At 40.6% G+C, this 17,981-nt stretch overlaps 1 protein-coding gene across 1 annotated transcript in view; it reads right to left on the reverse strand.

Annotated features, from left to right (window-relative positions):
• Positions 1-2,082: 2,082 nt before the first annotated feature.
• Positions 2,083-17,981, reverse strand: part of wnt5b (wingless-type MMTV integration site family, member 5b) — a 39,806-nt gene continuing 23,907 nt past the window's right edge. Inside the window, 2 exon segments of the mRNA XM_034163657.1 lie at positions 2,083-5,020; positions 5,108-5,266. Of these exon segments, the coding sequence (XP_034019548.1) occupies positions 4,721-5,020; positions 5,108-5,266 (459 nt within the window). The 3' untranslated portion in view covers positions 2,083-4,720.

The raw sequence follows: 17,981 nt of genomic DNA on the forward strand, positions 1-17,981 counted from the left end.
TAGCACATAGAAACTTATTCTATGCTAACAGGGTAAAAACAGCTGGCTTGCTGCACTTTATGTTAGTGTTTGTGGTGCTGCCCCCAGTGGTGAATGAAAGGCGAGCGGAGGCAGTGCCAACATGCTGCAGCACAGTAATAAAAACCTGAAGAAGGTAGCTAATTTTTCATGAAATATGTGTTTGAAGGCATGCATTGGTACGTTCAGCATATTAAGCCCCATGTATCTTCATACTATGGCTGACAAAATGAAGGGTTAATTTTTAAAATCTCAATTGATTAATTTAGATAAATGAATTACAAAGCTTGTAATTAATTAGATTTTTTTTAATCACCTGACAGCACCACTTCAAACAAATCTGGGACACACACACTCACAAAATTGTTTCATTAATTTTGTCAGTTGAAGTATTCACCTGCTCTTGTGATAGATGTTTTTGACTTTTTTCTTTTAGAATTTAAGAAGCTTTTTCTTTACTTCTTGGCACTGCTTTTGCATATATATATATCTCAGTACTGTTACCAAGTTTCTTGATTGAATTAAACTTCCTGTTTGTACTCTATTATGTTCTGTCCTCATTAAATTTTTTCCCCCTATTTTCCGAAGCATGCAGCGAGTGACAAAGTCCATATGGTATTTGTCCACTTGGAGGAAAACAGAAAATATTGTATAGATCATAATTTCCAAAACACTCCCACAGACCCAAAACTAGCTTATCAAACAAATTGCATATTACTCCCCCCCCCCCCCCGCCCCATTGTGTGTATCACCCACAGATGGTGTGGGCACGTCAAGTGTAAACTGGCTAACTGAGTGAGTCTCTGGGAAACCAAGAGTTCAAATATATGAACTTCTGTGACATACGAGTAAGTATCTTAAAATGAAGTATATCAGAGTGACAATCAGCTTATTGCAGGCTTGCTTCTAAGATGCAGACTTTGAGGGCGTTTTACACGAAACCAACATAACTGTAAAAGATTGATTAAACACTGGTTTTGACCCACTTAAAGCAAAACAAAAAAGAAAAAAATTTTTTCGTGAGCACCCTTAATGGAAACATAAAAATTACACCACAAAGTCAGAAATCGATTCTAATAATTTTTTTATAATAAGATGGCACCATGTGAGAAAAACCACAAAAAAAGAAATGTTTTGGCTAAAATCGAGTTAACTGGGTGTTTAAATAGGTGTCAGAGTTGCCAGTCGGCACCACAAAACACTGAGGGTTTAACCAGTATGTCTGTTAATGGACGAAGGTCACTTTTTTATCTTTTTTTTTTTTAAGATCTCAGTAAACACTATGAAATACTGCTCCTAAATTATTCACCAACCCTAAGTTTTTATTTAATCAAATTAAGGTTTTCCTGAAATTTTCCAGAAAATTATTAGAAACATCTGTCTTTCTTTTACCCAGTGGTGGACATGGCTAACCAAAAAGTTAGCTTCAATAACCGTTAATCCGCTAACTGAAAAGTTAGCTTTTACAAAGCTGAACTGATAAACACCTAAAAAAAAATTTTGCGGAACTTACAGCTAAAAGCTAAACCGATAACTTTCAGTATTTTTTTCTAATTGCCTTTTTTTGTACAAATGAAAAAAATGACATATTTACAAATACAGATTTATTTGTAAAACCCACCACGTTACAGTCAGGAAACTATTTTTCCCATAATGCATTGCAGCATGTGTCTTTAAATGCTAAAACCTTTAAAATTAGTGCTTTACTTTAAAACTAAAACATATAGCTGATATTTTCACTTTGTAAAATAACAGAGGTGACGGTAATTTCAATAACTTGTCCGGAATTAATTTGTTTAAATTTTAACCATAAGTCAAAACTGTCTGCATGTGCATGACTTGTGTGATATGCCTGCAAGTCTGTTTGGTGTGGAAAAAAATTTTTTTTTTTCCTCTCTCTTGTCTTTTCTCTGTGGCAGCCAGCTCATAGCTGTCTGTCTGCTACAAACATGTAACAGACAGGAAGTAAAATCTATGATTTCAGACTTTACAAATGTTTTTAACTGTTAAGCTTTATTAACTATGCCTGCAAAAATATGTGAGCAGTCTAAAAGTTATCGGAACTAAATTTATCGGAAGCTAATTGGTCTGCTGATGGTTTTCAAAGTTATCTGAAAAGCTAATCCGCTAACGAAAATGTTAGCTTTGATACTTATCGGATTAGCGGAACTGTGCCCACCTCTGCTTTTACCCATAATTAAATCAACTCTTACTCTAATGTGAAGAGACAATAACTTAAAAATAATAAATGCTTTCATCTTGCACAAGACTAAATACCACACACTAAGAGTGATTACTGTATTCTCCACTGTCACATTTTTGAATGCGTTTTTTGTATATCCACAAGATGGCACTGTCTACACAATCCAGGACTGAAGATGGTGGTGGTAATATATCATTATGGATGCCAAGAGCCATCAAACAAGGAGGACGTGCTGTGAAAGAACAAGCAAAATTAATATATCATGCTATCAAACTGAAAGACCATGCTCTTGAATAACAATGGGAACAACCTTCATATGCACTTGAATAAAAAAGATGGAATAACCTTCATACAATTTGGCACTCCACTTTGAGGGACACCCTGAGGTTAGCACGGCAGACAACTAGGCTAAGCTAAGGCTAATGTTTTTGCAATGGATATTTAATTTAAAAAGTTTACTTACATTTAGTGAGGTAAATGTGCACGATTCAATCTCTTCAGTGGCAAAATTTAGTTTACTCTTGAATTCTTTGTGACTAGTACAATGAAAGTAATTAGCTTCTGCTTGCTAATATGGTTATAAATAAATAATATGCTAATTAAATAAATTTTGCTTCTTGTTGCCTGAAGCAGTAGCACCATGTTTAAAAATTAATGCCACTTATAAAGATACAACTTATACACATTTTTCCCCTGCATCAGAATTCATTCCTGGACAGATGGAACTAACACGACCAACATATAATCTGGAATATATGGTACATCGTGGTTCGCTTTGATTCCCCAATGGATAAAAACTTTATTTGCCTATGTAATAGTCCATAGACATGTCTACCACTTGCTGAACAGTTGTAGGGATTATGGAAAATAGGGGTGGTAACCAAGTGGTTAGTGCACTTGGTTTCAGTGCGGAAGGTTCGTGGTTCAAACCCCACCCCTGCCACATTTCTCCATGTAATGTGGAGTTGCCTCAGAAAGGGCATCTGACATCAAACCTGTGCCAATTCAACATGTATATCCACCTTGGATCTGCTGTGGTGACCCCAAGTGCAAACAAGGGAGCAGCCGAAAGGACTTACTTACTAAAAGCTGTGGTTAAACTCACATCTGCCACCTGCTGGACACATTGTGTGCTTTTTGGTGTGCCCGCCATCATGTCCGTGTCACTGACAAGTTAAGTCACGTTTTTGCTTTTGACAGATCTGCATTCCAGAGTTGTGACTGGCGTGTGAAGATCACTGTTTCCCATAAATGTGATCGAGTGAACAGTTTCATGACGTTAGGCACCGGGCTTGGACCATGTGATGTGTGTAAACAGAACCGTAGTATAACTTCAGCACAACCGTGGCACTTATTGAAAAACTCCCTGTGAAATAAAGAAAGCATGTCAAAGGTTGTGATGGACAAAAAAGAAATGTTGGGAATTCTGCCACGGTTGAGACACTGCACAACGACTGAATATTCCGGTTTATCAAAGACACCCTCCTGGACCCTGTAACCTTTGAAACCTTTGCACATTGTTCCGGAATCCATATTTAAAAAAGGAAGACTTCACCTGCTGTACTAAATGAGGCCTCATTACTTCACCACCTGTTTCCAAACCAGTAATGAACTTGGTGTTTCGCCCCCTGGTGTTGAAACATAGTGAAGCAAATGAATGAAACTGCTGGGGTCAGCAGTGTACTAGCAATACACATGACCTTTGACCCTTAAAATATAATGGAGTTGTGCAGATTTTCCTGTTTTGCCCTTTGAGCCAAATAAAATGACCCCTTGTTGTAGTTCAGCAACATGTCGAAGCCATAAATTTTACCGGATTAAGATGAGTGGACGGGACATAGTTCTGCAAAATCAAGACAGTTTAACCAGTCCAACGGACCACGTTTGGGTTGCAACTCGAGTTCCACCATGAACGCAAATGACCACTGAATGATGAAACGTTCACTGAATCACTGTGTTCCTCTTTGATGAGTGACTGCTGCTCTTGCAACAGTCCAGAGTTAAAGGTCCAAAGCTGCACGAAATGGACACGTTTAAATGGTTCCAAACTCCACGTGGCTGCAGTGATTTGGAGGACTCCCAAACACACAGACAGGGTGTTACAGGTTCATGCATTCATCACACACGTCTCTTTAAATAACAGCATCCTTATGTTTATTTATTTATGTTTATTTTCCCTCCGTATCTCTTTATCCTCGTGTCCTGTTTGGTCCGTGTGCTTTTTGTTCCGTCCTTCTCGCCTCCAAGGTTGCGATCAAGGTTTTGCACAGGGAGGAAGACCTTCCATTCCTCTTCCTTATGTGTCCATCCATCATTCTACAAGAGAGCTGTTTATATTCCGCCAGCGCAGGAGAGAAGGAAAAATGGTGACAGCTCTGTCAGAAAGATGGAAGTTAAAATCCTCTTCCCCGCATCCTTCATCCATTTCTTCCTTCAGATCACGTCAGCCCTCCTTCGCCTGTATCCCCCTGTCCCCGTCTGTCCGTCCATCAACTCTCTCTATTTGCACACAAACTGGTCCACAAGCGTCGTGCAGCGTTTGCACTTGACGTAGCAGCACCAGTGGAACTTGCAGTGGCAGCGTTCGTGCTTGTAGGTCTTGAACTGATCGTATCCTCTGCCGCAGCACATCAGCTCGCAGCCGTCCATGCCCTCTGAGGTTTTGTTGCAGAGGCGGCCCTGTGTCCCCACAGAGCCCGTGGTCTCGTTCCGGAGGCAGTAGTCGGGGCTGGGGTCGATGTAGACCAGGTCCTCCGGGGTCGGGGTGTTAAAGCGCTTGTCAACCAGCTCCAGCTTTCCCTGATGGGACAAAAGCAGAGAGTTGGAACCTCTGAGGTGGGTTTTCATGCACACTGCAGGAAGGAGAGAAGCTTTTGAGTTCTATACCTTGCGTCCAATGCGCATGGCGGCCGCGCTGTCGTATTTCTCCTTCAGAAACTCTCCGACGCGCCTGAAGTCGGCCAGCTGGAGCCAACAGGTCTTCAAGCTGCAGGAACCAGAGACTCCGTGGCACTTACAGGCGACGTTGGCGAGATTATAGACTGCCTGGTGGGTGAGGGAGATGTAAGATTAGAACCTCTGCCAACAGCCTGCAGGCCTCTGATTAACTTAACTGTCTGTATGAAGCAGTACTTCACCAAAGTACAAATAATATGGAAATCAACAGCAGGTATTATAGAGGGTATTTTTTTTCCTTGAGGGGCATGCACTCCGTTGTGGGATGTTGCATCACTATGGTGATGAGACCAGAATACCACACCAGCCTCCACGTTCAAGCTGTTTTGAGTGAGATGATGAGCTAATCCTGCAACTGGGATCTGATCCCCTGATCTTCTGGTTGAAGGACAATCAAACCAGTGACTGACCTTTGACGTGCCAACAGAAATAAAAACTGAAAACTGACCCTAGATTAGCATCAATATCAAAATCTAATCATCTTTTCCCTAACCCAGAGCCTCCCTATGCACCAAAATTTCATTACAATACCTTCATTTTTTTTTTAAAGATATCTTCATTAAAACAAAATCAGATTAACTGCACAGAAAACATGACTTTTTTTTTAATTAGAGGTATATACCTGTGCTGTGCAATATAAAGAAATGGAGGGAAGGCATCTAAGAGGGTGATGCACCTTCCTCAGGCCATAACGATGTCATTTTATGATGATTTAGTGACATCATCATGAGATCACTTACACCACGTAAGGAGAAATGATTGGCTGATCCCTTTTTTTACATTTTGAATCATCTGTCTGGCTCTGCTGATGGGAAGATATTTCAGAAAATGCCATTTTCATACAATTCCGACATTATTTCATGAAACTGTGTTATATCACTCATAACATCTGATTGCAAATGACCGACTAATGAGTGTAAGCTTCATTTTGTCTCTTCACCTTTGTTGGTTATAGACATCATTGAAAATGTGTTTTTTGGACAATATTTTAGAAACCTTGACCTTAACAGATGTGCTCCAAAGGCTAATTGTCTGCAGACAATCACACAAATGATATTTCTGCCAAATTTAGTGAAAATCTGCTCACACAATTCTGAATTATTTTGTACATGGAGACACAAAGAAGAGCAATCTGGTGACACATATATGCATACAATTAGGAGGGCAGATATATAAAAATATTGCGCTTTTTATGATAAAAACAGATATTATGTTGAGCTCATTTTTTACAACTTGTTTAATCAGTGTAATTGTCTTTGAAATGGATTCAGTGTGTAAGAATACAAAAAAGGAATTAATATGTTTTCTTATGTGCTGAATAAATTCCAACCAAAATTACACTGATTAAAAAAAAAAGATAAAAAAAAAGAAAAAAAAACTGAGCAAACAAAAAGCCTCATCCAGCCCCCCAGCTACCAGTTTGACACCCCTGTATTAGATCAGTTATAGTATGAGGTTGTAATATTCAGATTTTAAAGCAGTTAAAAAAACATTACGTTTCAAGAATAACTGTTACGTTTTAATGTCTTTCGACTGTGTGCAAGCTGTGAACCACACATACATAACTCTGCTGCCATCTAGTGGTCAGCATGTGTAAATACTGCCTCCTGTCACCTATTTGGGAAAGTACGCTCAACAAAAATATAAACGCAGCACTTTTGGTTTTGCTCCCATTTTGTATGAGATGAACTCAAAGATCTAAAACTTTTTCCACATACACAATATCACCATTTCCCTCAAATATTGTTCACAAACCAGTCTAAATCTGAGTTGATCAGGTTGTCAATTGTGGCCTGTGGAATGTTGGTCCACTCCTCTTAAATGGCTGTGTGAAGTTGCTGGATATTGGCAGGAACTGGTACACGCTGTCGTATACGCCGGTCCAGAGCATCCCAAACATGCTCAATGGGTGACATGTCCGGTGAGTATGCCGGCCATGCAAGAACTGGGACATTTTCAGCTTCCAAGAATTGTGTACAGATCCTTGCAACATGGGGCCGTGCATTATCCTGCTGCAACATGAGGTGATGTTCTTGGATGTATGGCACAACAATGGGCCTCAGGATCTCGTCACGGTATCTCTGTGCATTCAAAATGCCATCAATAAAATGCACCTGTGTTCTTCGTCCATAACAGATGCCTGCCCATACCATAACCCCACCGCCATCATGGGCCACTCGATCCACAACATTGACATCAGAAAACCGCTCACCCACATGACGCCACACACACTGTCTGCCATCTGCCCTGGACAGTGTGAACCGGGATTCATCCGTGAAGAGAACACCTCTCCAACGTGCCAAACACCAGCGAACGTGAGCATTTGCCCACTCAAGTCGGTTACGACGACGAACTGGAGTCAGGTCGAGACCCCGATGAGGACGACGAGCATGCAGATGAGCTTCCCTGAGACGGTTTCTGACAGTTTGTGCAGAAATTCTTTGGTTATGCAAACCGATTGTTTCAGCAGCTGTCCGAGTGGCTGGTCTCAGACGATCTTGGAGGTCAACATGCTGGATGTGGAGGTCCTGGGCTGGTGTGGTTACACGTGGTCTGCGGTTGTGAGGCTGGTTGGATGTACTGCCAAATTCTCTGAAACGCCTTTGGAGACGGCTTATGGTAGAGAAATGAACATTCAATACACGAGCAACAGCTCTGGTTGACATTCCTGCTGTCAGCATGCCAACTGCACGCTCCCTCAAATCTTGTGACATCTGTGGCATTGTGCTGTGTGATAAAACTGCACCTTTCAGAGTGGCCTTTTATTGTGGGCAGTCTAAGGCACACCTGTGCACTAATCATGGTGTCTAATCAGCATCTTGATATGGCACACCTGTGAGGTGGGATGGATTATCTCAGCAAAGGAGAAGTGCTCACTATCACAGATTTAGACTGGTTTGTGAACAATATTTGAGGGAAATGGTGATATTGTGTATGTGGAAAAAGTTTTAGATCTTTGAGTTCATCTCATACAAAATGGGAGCAAAACCAAAAGTGTTGCGTTTATATTTTTGTTGAGTGTAAATAAAGAATTTAGTAAATCCAGAAAATAATGGCTCAATGGTGATGTTTTATCAAGTACAACTTTAGTTCACACTGTCATGTCACTTTTTAATAACATGGTGAGATGGTTCAAAACTCTCTTAAAAAGTACAATTAAAAAAATAAATAATCAGGAAAATGGAAAAAGCAAAGAAAACCATCTGTCATCCGTAGTGCTCCACCAAACTAAAACAAACAGCTGACTCAGAATAGAATGTAAATGGACTTTCCCACATAGAGAAAACAGTCATTTTAAAAACAAACACATGACGAAAATAAAACATTAACATTGATGAGGTCAGTAGAAACAACACGAGGAGGCCATGCTATAAAAGAAAAGTCGCATGGTTTAGACCCATCAACTTTCATTTCTTTTGCCCATGACTTTGTAAAAAGTCGAGGACCAGGAGGAGCTGGATCCTGGTTTCACTGTAAGAGCCACACAAACAGACAGTTGTAGTAGATGTGGAAATTTCAAGTAAAAGCAGAAGAAGGAAAAAAGATGGAAGAAGATAAGATGTGGAAGGAAAAAGCCACAGTGGTCCCACTGGTAATAGGAGGTTTCTGGGCTGTGACCCCCCAAACTGGGAGAACAGTTCCAACACATTCCAGGTGCAACATCTGACTGCAGCCTGAAGAAACACCTGAAATACTTTACTGACCCTCAAACTATCAGGCCTCTGCTTGAAGGAGACACTCACCACCACCCCAGAACTAATATTCCTGCTGACTTTTTGTTTGTGCACTTCAGATCTTGACCACATGGGGGCAGTACAGCACAATGCAATCAGGAGGCTTCAAACGGATGGATGGATGGATGGATGGATGTCTGGCTGCAAAGAAGGTGCAGACTAACAGACTTATTCCAACAAAAATACTCTTTTGTACCATCCTTTCTTCTTTCTTTTTTTTTTTTAGCATGAACCTAGACCGTTTTTTTCAGATACTGCACCAAATACAGATGATCCTAGTCTTTAGTTGCATTTGGGCAGTTTTAATTAAATCAAATCAAATCAATTTTATTTATATAGCGCCAAATCACAACAAACAGTTGCCCCAAGGCGCTTTATATTGTAAGGCAAGGCCATACAATAATTACGGAAAAACCCCAACGGTCAAAACGACCCCCTGTGAACAAGCACTTGGCAACAGTGGGAAGGAAAAACTCCCTTTTAACAGGAAGAAACCTCCAGCAGAACCAGGCTCAGGGAGGGGAAGTCTTCTGCTGGGACTGGTTGGGGCTGAGGGAGAGAACCAGGAAAAAGACATGCTGTGGAGGGGAGCAGAGATCAATCACTAATGATTAAATGCAGAGTGGTGCATACAGAGCAAAAAGAGAAAGAAACACTCAGTGCATCATGGGAACCCCCCAGCAGTCTAAGTCTATAGCAGCATAACTAAGGGATGGCTCAGGGTCACCTGATCCAGCCCTAACTATAAGCTTTAGCAAAAAGGAAAGTTTTAAGCCTAATCTTAAAAGTAGAGAGGGTGTCTGTCTCCCTGATCTGAATTGGGAACTGGTTCCACAGGAGAGGAGCCTGAAAGCTGAAGGCTCTGCCTCCCATTCTACTCTTACAAACCCTAGGAACTACAAGTAAGCCTGCAGTCTGAGAGCGAAGCGCTCTATTGGGGTGATATGGTACTACGAGGTCCCTAAGATAAGATGGGACCTGATTATTCAAAACCTTATAAGTAAGAAGAAGAATTTTAAATTCTATTCTAGAATTAACAGGAAGACAATGAAGAGAGGCCAATATGGGTGAGATATGCTCTCCCCTTCTAGTCCCTGTCAGTACTCTAGCTGCAGCATTTTGAATTAACTGAAGGCTTTTCAGGCAACTTTTAGGACAACCTGATAATAATGAATTACAATAGTCCAGCCTAGAGAAAATAAATGCATGAATTAGTTTTTCAGCATCACTCTGAGACAAGACCTTTCTAATTTTAGAGATATTGCACAAATGCAAAAAAGCAGTCCTACATATTTGTTTAATATGCGCATTGAATGACATATCCTGATCAAAAATGACTCCAAGATTTCTCACAGTATTACTAGAGGTCAGGGTAATGCCATCCAGAGTAAGGATCTGGTTAGACACCATGTTTCTAAGATTTGTGGGGCCAAGTATAATAACTTCGGTTTTATCTGAGGTTAAAAGCAGGAAATTAGAGGTCATCCATGTCTTTATGTCTGTAAGACAATCCTGCAGTTTAGCTAATTGGTGTGTGTCCTCTGGCTTCATGGATAGATAAAGCTGGGTATCATCTGCGTAACAATGAAAATTTAAGCAATGCTGTCTAATAATACTGCCTAAGGGAAGCATGTATAAAGTGAATAAAATTGGTCCTACCACAGAACCTTGTGGAACTCCATAATTAAACTTAGTCTGTGAAGAAGATTCCCCATTTACATGAACAAATTGTAATCTATTAGATAAATATGATTCAAACCACCGCAGCGCAGTGCCTTTAATATCTATGGTATGCTCTAATCTCTGTAATAAAATGTTATGGTCAACAGTATCAAAAGCAGCACTGAGGTCTAACAGAACAAGCACAGAGATGAGTCCACTGTCTGAGACCATAAGAAGATCATTTGTAACCTTCACTAATGCTATTTCTGTACTATGATGAATTCTAAACCCTGACTGAAACTCTTCAAATAGACCATTCCTCTGCAGATGATCAGTTAGCTGTTTTACAACTACCCTTTCAAGAATTTTTGAGAGAAAAGGAAGGTTGGAGATTGGCCTATAATTAGCTACGATAGCTGGGTCAAGTGATGGCTTTTTAAGTAATGGTTTAATTACTGCCACCTTAAAAGCCTGTGGTACATAGCCAACTAATAAAGACAGATTGATCATATTTAAGATCGAAGCATTAATTAATGGTAGGGCTTCCTTGAGCAGCCTGGTAGGAATGGGGTCTAATAGACATGTTGATGGTTTGGAGGAAGTAACTAATGAAAATAACTCAGACAGAACAATCAGAGAGAAAGAGTCTAACCAAATACCGGCATCACTGAAAGCAGCCAAAGAGAAGGATATGTCTTTGGGATGGTTATGAGTAATTTTTTCTCTAATAGTTAAAATTTTATTAGCAAAGAAAGTCATGAAGTCATTACTAGTTAAAGTTAAAGGAATACTCGGCTCAATAGAGCCCTGACTCTTTGTCAGCCTGGCTACAGTACTGAAAAGAAACCTGGGGTTGTTCTTATTTTCTTCAATTAGTGATGAGTAGTAAGATGTCCTAGCTTTACAGAGGGCTTTTTTATAGAGCAACAGACTCTTTTTCCAGGCTAAGTGAAGATCTTCTAAATTAGTGAGACGCCATTTACTCTCCAACTTACGGGTTATCTTCTTTAAGCTGAGAGTTTGTGAGTTATACCACGGAGTCAGGCACTTCTGATTTAAGGCTCTCTTTTTCAGAGGAGCTACAGCATCCAAAGTTGTCCTCAATGAGGATATTGTTGTGTGTTTGGGGTTTGGCTGGACATTTTGGTGTTGTTTTCTTTTCTTTGCTCTCCAGGTGGTATGCAAACTGTTTTTTTGTCTGTGGAGAAGGTGCTGGCAGAAGAGTCCTTCACCCTCATCAGCATAATTTGCAGCACCTGTGGATGATGCTCACGTGCAACCTTAAAGACTTTCAGCTGAAGCAGATAATGAGATGGCGTTCTGCATTTAAGCCATGAGTGATTCGAGCAGAATTGCCGGGAACTCGACCTTGTGACGTTCGTTTGTGAGACGCTGAGGACCGCGCCTGGGTTTGACACATCGTGCCTGTGAAGGAGGACGGGTGAGGGACACATGCTATCAGCACACATCAGAGGTGATTGTCTAAATAAGTGTTAATAGTAATTTGGTATTTTGTTACGCAGTATATTTGAACATTGATGAGAATTGTGCAGCTCGCTTCTCACGGCCGCGGCGTGCGGACTGATGATCCTCCACCTGTTGTGAGAAGCTGCTCATTTACATAAAGCTTAAATTCAGACCTGAATGTGTTGCTGATAGTGTGTGCCTTTGAAGGATATTAGTTGTAGCTGTTGACTTACCTCACCTCTTCTATCCTTCACAGAGTCAGTTTGTCGTGTCCACCTGGGGGGTGTTTGGCGGTGAATGTAAGTCCAGAAGCGCCGGGCTTCGATCCCTTTGGGCACTGGAGAGCGCGCCGTCCTTCACTCCGCCAGACAAACGCACTTTTATGTTGTACACCGAGTATTGCACAAGAGGGGGAAATAAAATTGTTTTGTTTTTGGAACCGCTTTCTGGTTATTTAGTGCTGGGTTCAGTCAGACGCAGGTCCGCTCCTCAACCCGCGTCGGCACATAATAGATATAAAACTATTGACGAGTTTAGGTAGCTACTCTGCCCTGTGTTGGTATATGGCATTGGAGAACATAAAGAAGAAATCATATCCTTAAACCTAGTTACAGTGCTTTCTGAAAGACTTCTACTGTAATGAAACTTATTCCCCACTGCTGGGTAGTCCATCAGAGTAAATGTAAATGTTATTAAGAAATGATCAGACAGAAGGGGGTTTTCAGGGAATACTGTTAAGTCTTCAATTTCCATACCATAAGTCAGAACAAGATCTAAGGTATGATTAAAGTGGTGGGTGGACTCATTTACATTTTGAGCAAAGCCAATCGAGTCTAACAATAGATTAAATGCAGTGTTGAGGCTGTCATTCTCAGCATCTGTGTGGATGTTAAAATCGCCCACTATAATTATCTTATCTGAGCTAAGCACTAAGTCAGACAAAAGGTCCGAAAATTCACAGAGAAACTCACAGTAACAACCAGGTGGATGATAGATAACAACAAATAAAACTGTTTTTTGGGACTTCCAATTTGGATGGACAAGACTAAGAGACAAGCTTTCAAATGAATTAAAGCTCTGTCTGGGTTTTTGATTAATTAATAAGCTGGAGTGGAAGATTGCTGCTAATCCTCCGCCTCGGCCCATGCTACGAGCGTTCTGACAGTTAGTGTGACTCGGGGTGTTGACTCATTTAAACTAACATATTCATCCTGCTGTAACCAGGTTTCTGTAAGGCAGAATAAATCAATATGTTGATCAATTATTATATCATTTACTAACAGGGACTTAGAAGAGAGAGACCTAATGTTTAATAAACCACATTTAACTGTTTTAGTCTGTGGTGCAGTTGAAGGTGCTATATTATTTTTTCTTTTTGAATTTTTATGCTTAAATAGATTTTTGCTGGTTATTGGTGGTCTGGGAGCAGGCACCGTCTCTACGGGGATGGGGTAATGAGGGGATGGCAGGGGGAGAGAAGCTGCAGAGAGGTGTGTAAGACTACAACTCTGCTTCCTGGTCCCAACCTTGGATAGTCACGGTTTGGAGGATTTAAGAAAACTGGCCAGATATCTAGAAATGAGAGCTGCTCCATCCAAAGTGGGATGGATGCAGTCTCTCCTAACAAGACCAGGTTTTCCCCAGAAGCTTTGCCAATTATTTATGAATTAAACTTTAGCACGAGTTCAATAAGCTCCTTTCCACCTCACATTTTATCTTCCTTTTGTTAATCACATTTAGATTGTCTTCAAGTTCCAAACCTCTCCTCGATGTCCATTTGTGTGTCCAAGAAACATTCAGGTTCTTCCACTTCTTCCACCTCCAGGTGATCCCATGTCTGATCTTCAACTTCACACAGAGTCATGAAAAACATTATCAGCCTTCTCGGGCTGTTTCTGGACTGTGACTTTGGAAATGTTTTGGTTCGATCCAGATTACCAAGCTCTCGGCTGGTGTGTCAAAACAGAACAGAGCAGGAAGTAGAAGATTTACGATCCTTGCAGCAGTAAAGTTAACGGGCAGCCCCCCCCCCCCCCCCCCACCCCCGCCCACAGCTCCAGCAGCTCAGCTAACCAGCATTCAGCAAACAATCACATAAAAACCCTCCTCCACGTGCATGTTTCACTTTGGCCCAGTGTTTGCAGAATAAATGATTTCTGAATCCAAGCCGCAGACAAACCAAACCCATCATTGTGTCTTCTCACATTACCCCGTCACCTACGTTAACCCCTGACCCCAAACAACCCCGACCTCCAGCTCCCGCTCCTCTACTTTCTTACCCAGAAGGCATAGCACTCGCCACCCTCCAATCCTGTGATTCGACCCGACAACCCCCTCAGACAGAACCACTTATCAAGGGACAAAAAAGGGGTAAACCCAATTTTTGAAACAAATATCTGTTTTAAATGAAAAGGAAAGAAAAAAGAAGGAGAGCGGAGATGATTATCAGATTGTGTGTAAATCATCAGCTTTTGTGCTGGATTTGTTTTTAATGATAGAACTGGTTTCTTATCATGCATACCGGTAGAAATCATTCCATCTACATGTAGCTTTACAACCCATCACAATAACTCACATGATCCTCCTCCTCTGGTTTTGTTAGAGCACAGTTGAAAAACACTAAGAAAACTTTAAAGGGGTCAATATTAAACATTTTTGAGGTGCCCCCCCCCTTCCATTTTTTAGTCCACCTGCAAGTTCTGCACCTCTGTGGAAACGGCACAATCAGGACAGGCAGAGATAACTCAATACATGCAGTACTGTGCAAAAGTATTAAGCATCCCAGAGTTATAATAAAAGTAGGCTTTGATGCCCCTCCCCCAGCCCCCCCCCCCCCCCCCTTTAATTGGGATGTCAACACAAAATAAGTTCCAACAAAAGTGAATGAATATCACACAAAACACAGTTGCAAATGATCATGCAATATTAAAATGATTGTAAAAGACAATTACTCATACTTTAAGTCACGTTATCCTTAAAATAGTTTTTGAGGACCTGTCATTTATACTCTGGTGTGACTTATATACTAAAAGATTACATGAAGAAGAAACAGCAAGATGTGTAATGCTGGCAGCTGCAGGTTTGGTGATTAAAACGGCTGCCGCAAATATATGTACTTATGTCTCCATATACATTTCTACATGCTTTACTTTTTCTTGTTCCCCCCTTTTTAATATTATTATATTTAAGTAAATATTGGAGGAGTGGGGTACAATTATTTATACCTAACAGCTAACGTTAGCTTATCTAGCCGGCCTTAGCAACGTTCATCATAGCTTACAAAATAGTTGGTTCTTTTGTGTTTGATAATCCACATTAATTCATACTTTTGCCCACATTTATTTTATATGTATTTGTTAATACCGTTACTGAAGGTTTAACTATGCTATTGTACTTTATACACTAATTACCTTTTTGTTTATCGTGTTAGCTTGCTGGGTACGGTTGGTTTATTCATGGCTAATTTAGCTCTTCTACTACAACTAGCTTATTTTCGCCATTTACAATTCTATTTTACATGGTGTAGATATGAATGATTCATCAGTTTATGTGTTCCTTTAAAGATATCAACATACGAGGTCTATTAGAAAAGTATCCGACCTTATTATTTTTTCAAAAACCATATGGATTTGAATCACGTGTGATTACATCAGACATGCTTGAACCCTCGTGGGCATGCGAGAGTTTTTTCACGCCTGTCGGTTACGTCATTCGCCTGTGGGCAGTCTTTGAGTGAGGAGTCGTCCACCCGCTCGTCGATTTTTTTCATTGTTTAGGAATGGCTCAGAGACTGTTGCTTTGTTTGATAAAAATTTTTTCAAAACTGTAAGGCACAACTGAGTGGACACCATTCAATAAATTCAGCTGGTTTTCGGTAAAAATTTTAACGGCTGATGAGAGATTTTGGTCTGGTAGTGTCGCTTTAAGGACGGTCCACGGTGCCTGACGGCGATCTGCGCTTCGAGGCGGCAGCGTCTCGCCGTTTCAAGTTGAAAACTTCCACATTTCAGGCTCTGTTGATGCAGTAAGTCGTCAGAGAACAGAGAACTTTCAGAAGAAGTCGGCATGAGGAGTTTATTCGGACATTCCATTGTTAACGGTCATTTTGTAATGAAAGAACGTGCGGGCAGAGTCGCATGTCGGGCTGGACCCGACCGCGGGGGGTCGCGGCAGGAAAAACACCTCCGTTGGAAATCTTAACAGGGAAGTTGGAACATGCCCAAGCTGTTAAACAATTTCTCAGTTACTCACTTGTTGAAAGCCATTAAAAGCTGCCTGAATTCTACAAATGGTTTTCAACACGGAGGTGTTTTTCCTGTTGCGGCGCACACAGATTTGCCGAGTCGTCACGGAAACGACTCGGCGAATTTGCGCGTACGTCTTTCATTAAAAAAATGTCCTTAAACAGTGGAATGTCCGCATAAATTCCTCATGCCGGCCTCTTCTGAATCTTCTCTGTTCTCTCACGATGTCCTGGGTGAATTAAGCCTTAAATTAGGATGTTTTCAGCTCGAAACAGGCCGACGACAGCGCCTGGAAGCGCTGCAGGACGTCCCGCTCCGTGGGAAGTCCTTACACCGACAGAAACACCCCATAATCTCTCATCAGCCGTTAAACTTTTCACAGAAAACCAGCTTAATTTCTCGAATAGTGTCCACTCGGATATTCCTCACAGGTCCAGAAAAAATTTTGATAAAGCAACGCGCGCCGTCTCGAGCAGCGTGTGAAACAAAGGAATTCAGCCGAGAGGGCGGGACCACATCTCACTCAAGGCCTGCCCACAGGGAAATGACGTCACCGACACGCGTGAAAAAACTCACGCATGCGCACGAGGGTTCAAGCATGATTGGTGTAATCGCATGTCATTCAAATCCATATAGTTAAAAAAAAAATAAAAGGGTCGGTTTATTATCTAAGAGACCTCGTATAGTACCTAGGTTCTTAGGTTTCCATTTGATAGCATAATGATTATACTTTTGCTAACAGAGCTACTTTAGATAGATACCAGTACTCACACACTCATAGCTTCTGCTTCTACAGCTTAGCCTACTAACTATATTTGATTTTACTACTAGTCTACATACTAATTACCTATACTACAATCTTCTCCTGTGATGTCTTATCCTTCTTATGTCTTATTATTTATTATATTATATATACCTTTTTCTTGAGCTGCTTGGGTGGGTAGGGAGAGTTCCCATGGGATAAAAAAGCTTTTTAACCTACCATCTCTGGTTCTCAAGACCAGGCACCTAAGTGGCTCTACTCTTTTCTACTCTTTTCCTATTTTACGCTTCCTTTTTAGATATTTAGATATACCTTAGTATACTGGCATAGTTCTACCTTAGAATTGGAATATAATATATAAGATATACCTTACTGAATTTTCATGTAAACAGAAAGCAATTTTCTACTGATTATCATAAAAATTGAAATTCATCACACATTTAATGTATTTATTAACATCTATCATTTGTAATGCTTTTGTGATGCATTAAATGTGCGTAAAACATTTGCACAGCACTGTATTTTTTGCATGCCCCACAAGCGTTACAAATATTGAACAAAAAAAAAAACATTTGGAACTCGTCTCACTGCTTCTTTTTCTTTGCTACATCCTCGCATGACAATATCTGTTCTTCTGTTTGCTCCTCCATCCTCCAGTCTGCAGTTCTGTTAAAGATTCACTCAATTTTTACCACATAACTGTTAACATATAACAGTTGTGCTGAGGAATAGAAGTTTTTTTTTTTTTTTTTTTTAAATAGAATCAAGACAGAGTAAACGGTTTCTTTTTGGTAAATGTTGTAATGATATGCACAAAAAGTAAACAGATGAACTATCACTATTTTAAGTTTAGATATTTTTTCTTGATGGGAGCATCCGGTGCCCAGGTCTAGCTCAAGGACTGCTTGAAACTTGAAAACCTCACAATTCTTGTT

This window comes from Thalassophryne amazonica, chromosome 22 (genome assembly GCF_902500255.1).
Source record: "Thalassophryne amazonica chromosome 22, fThaAma1.1, whole genome shotgun sequence".
NCBI classification, from domain to species: domain Eukaryota; kingdom Metazoa; phylum Chordata; class Actinopteri; order Batrachoidiformes; family Batrachoididae; genus Thalassophryne; species Thalassophryne amazonica.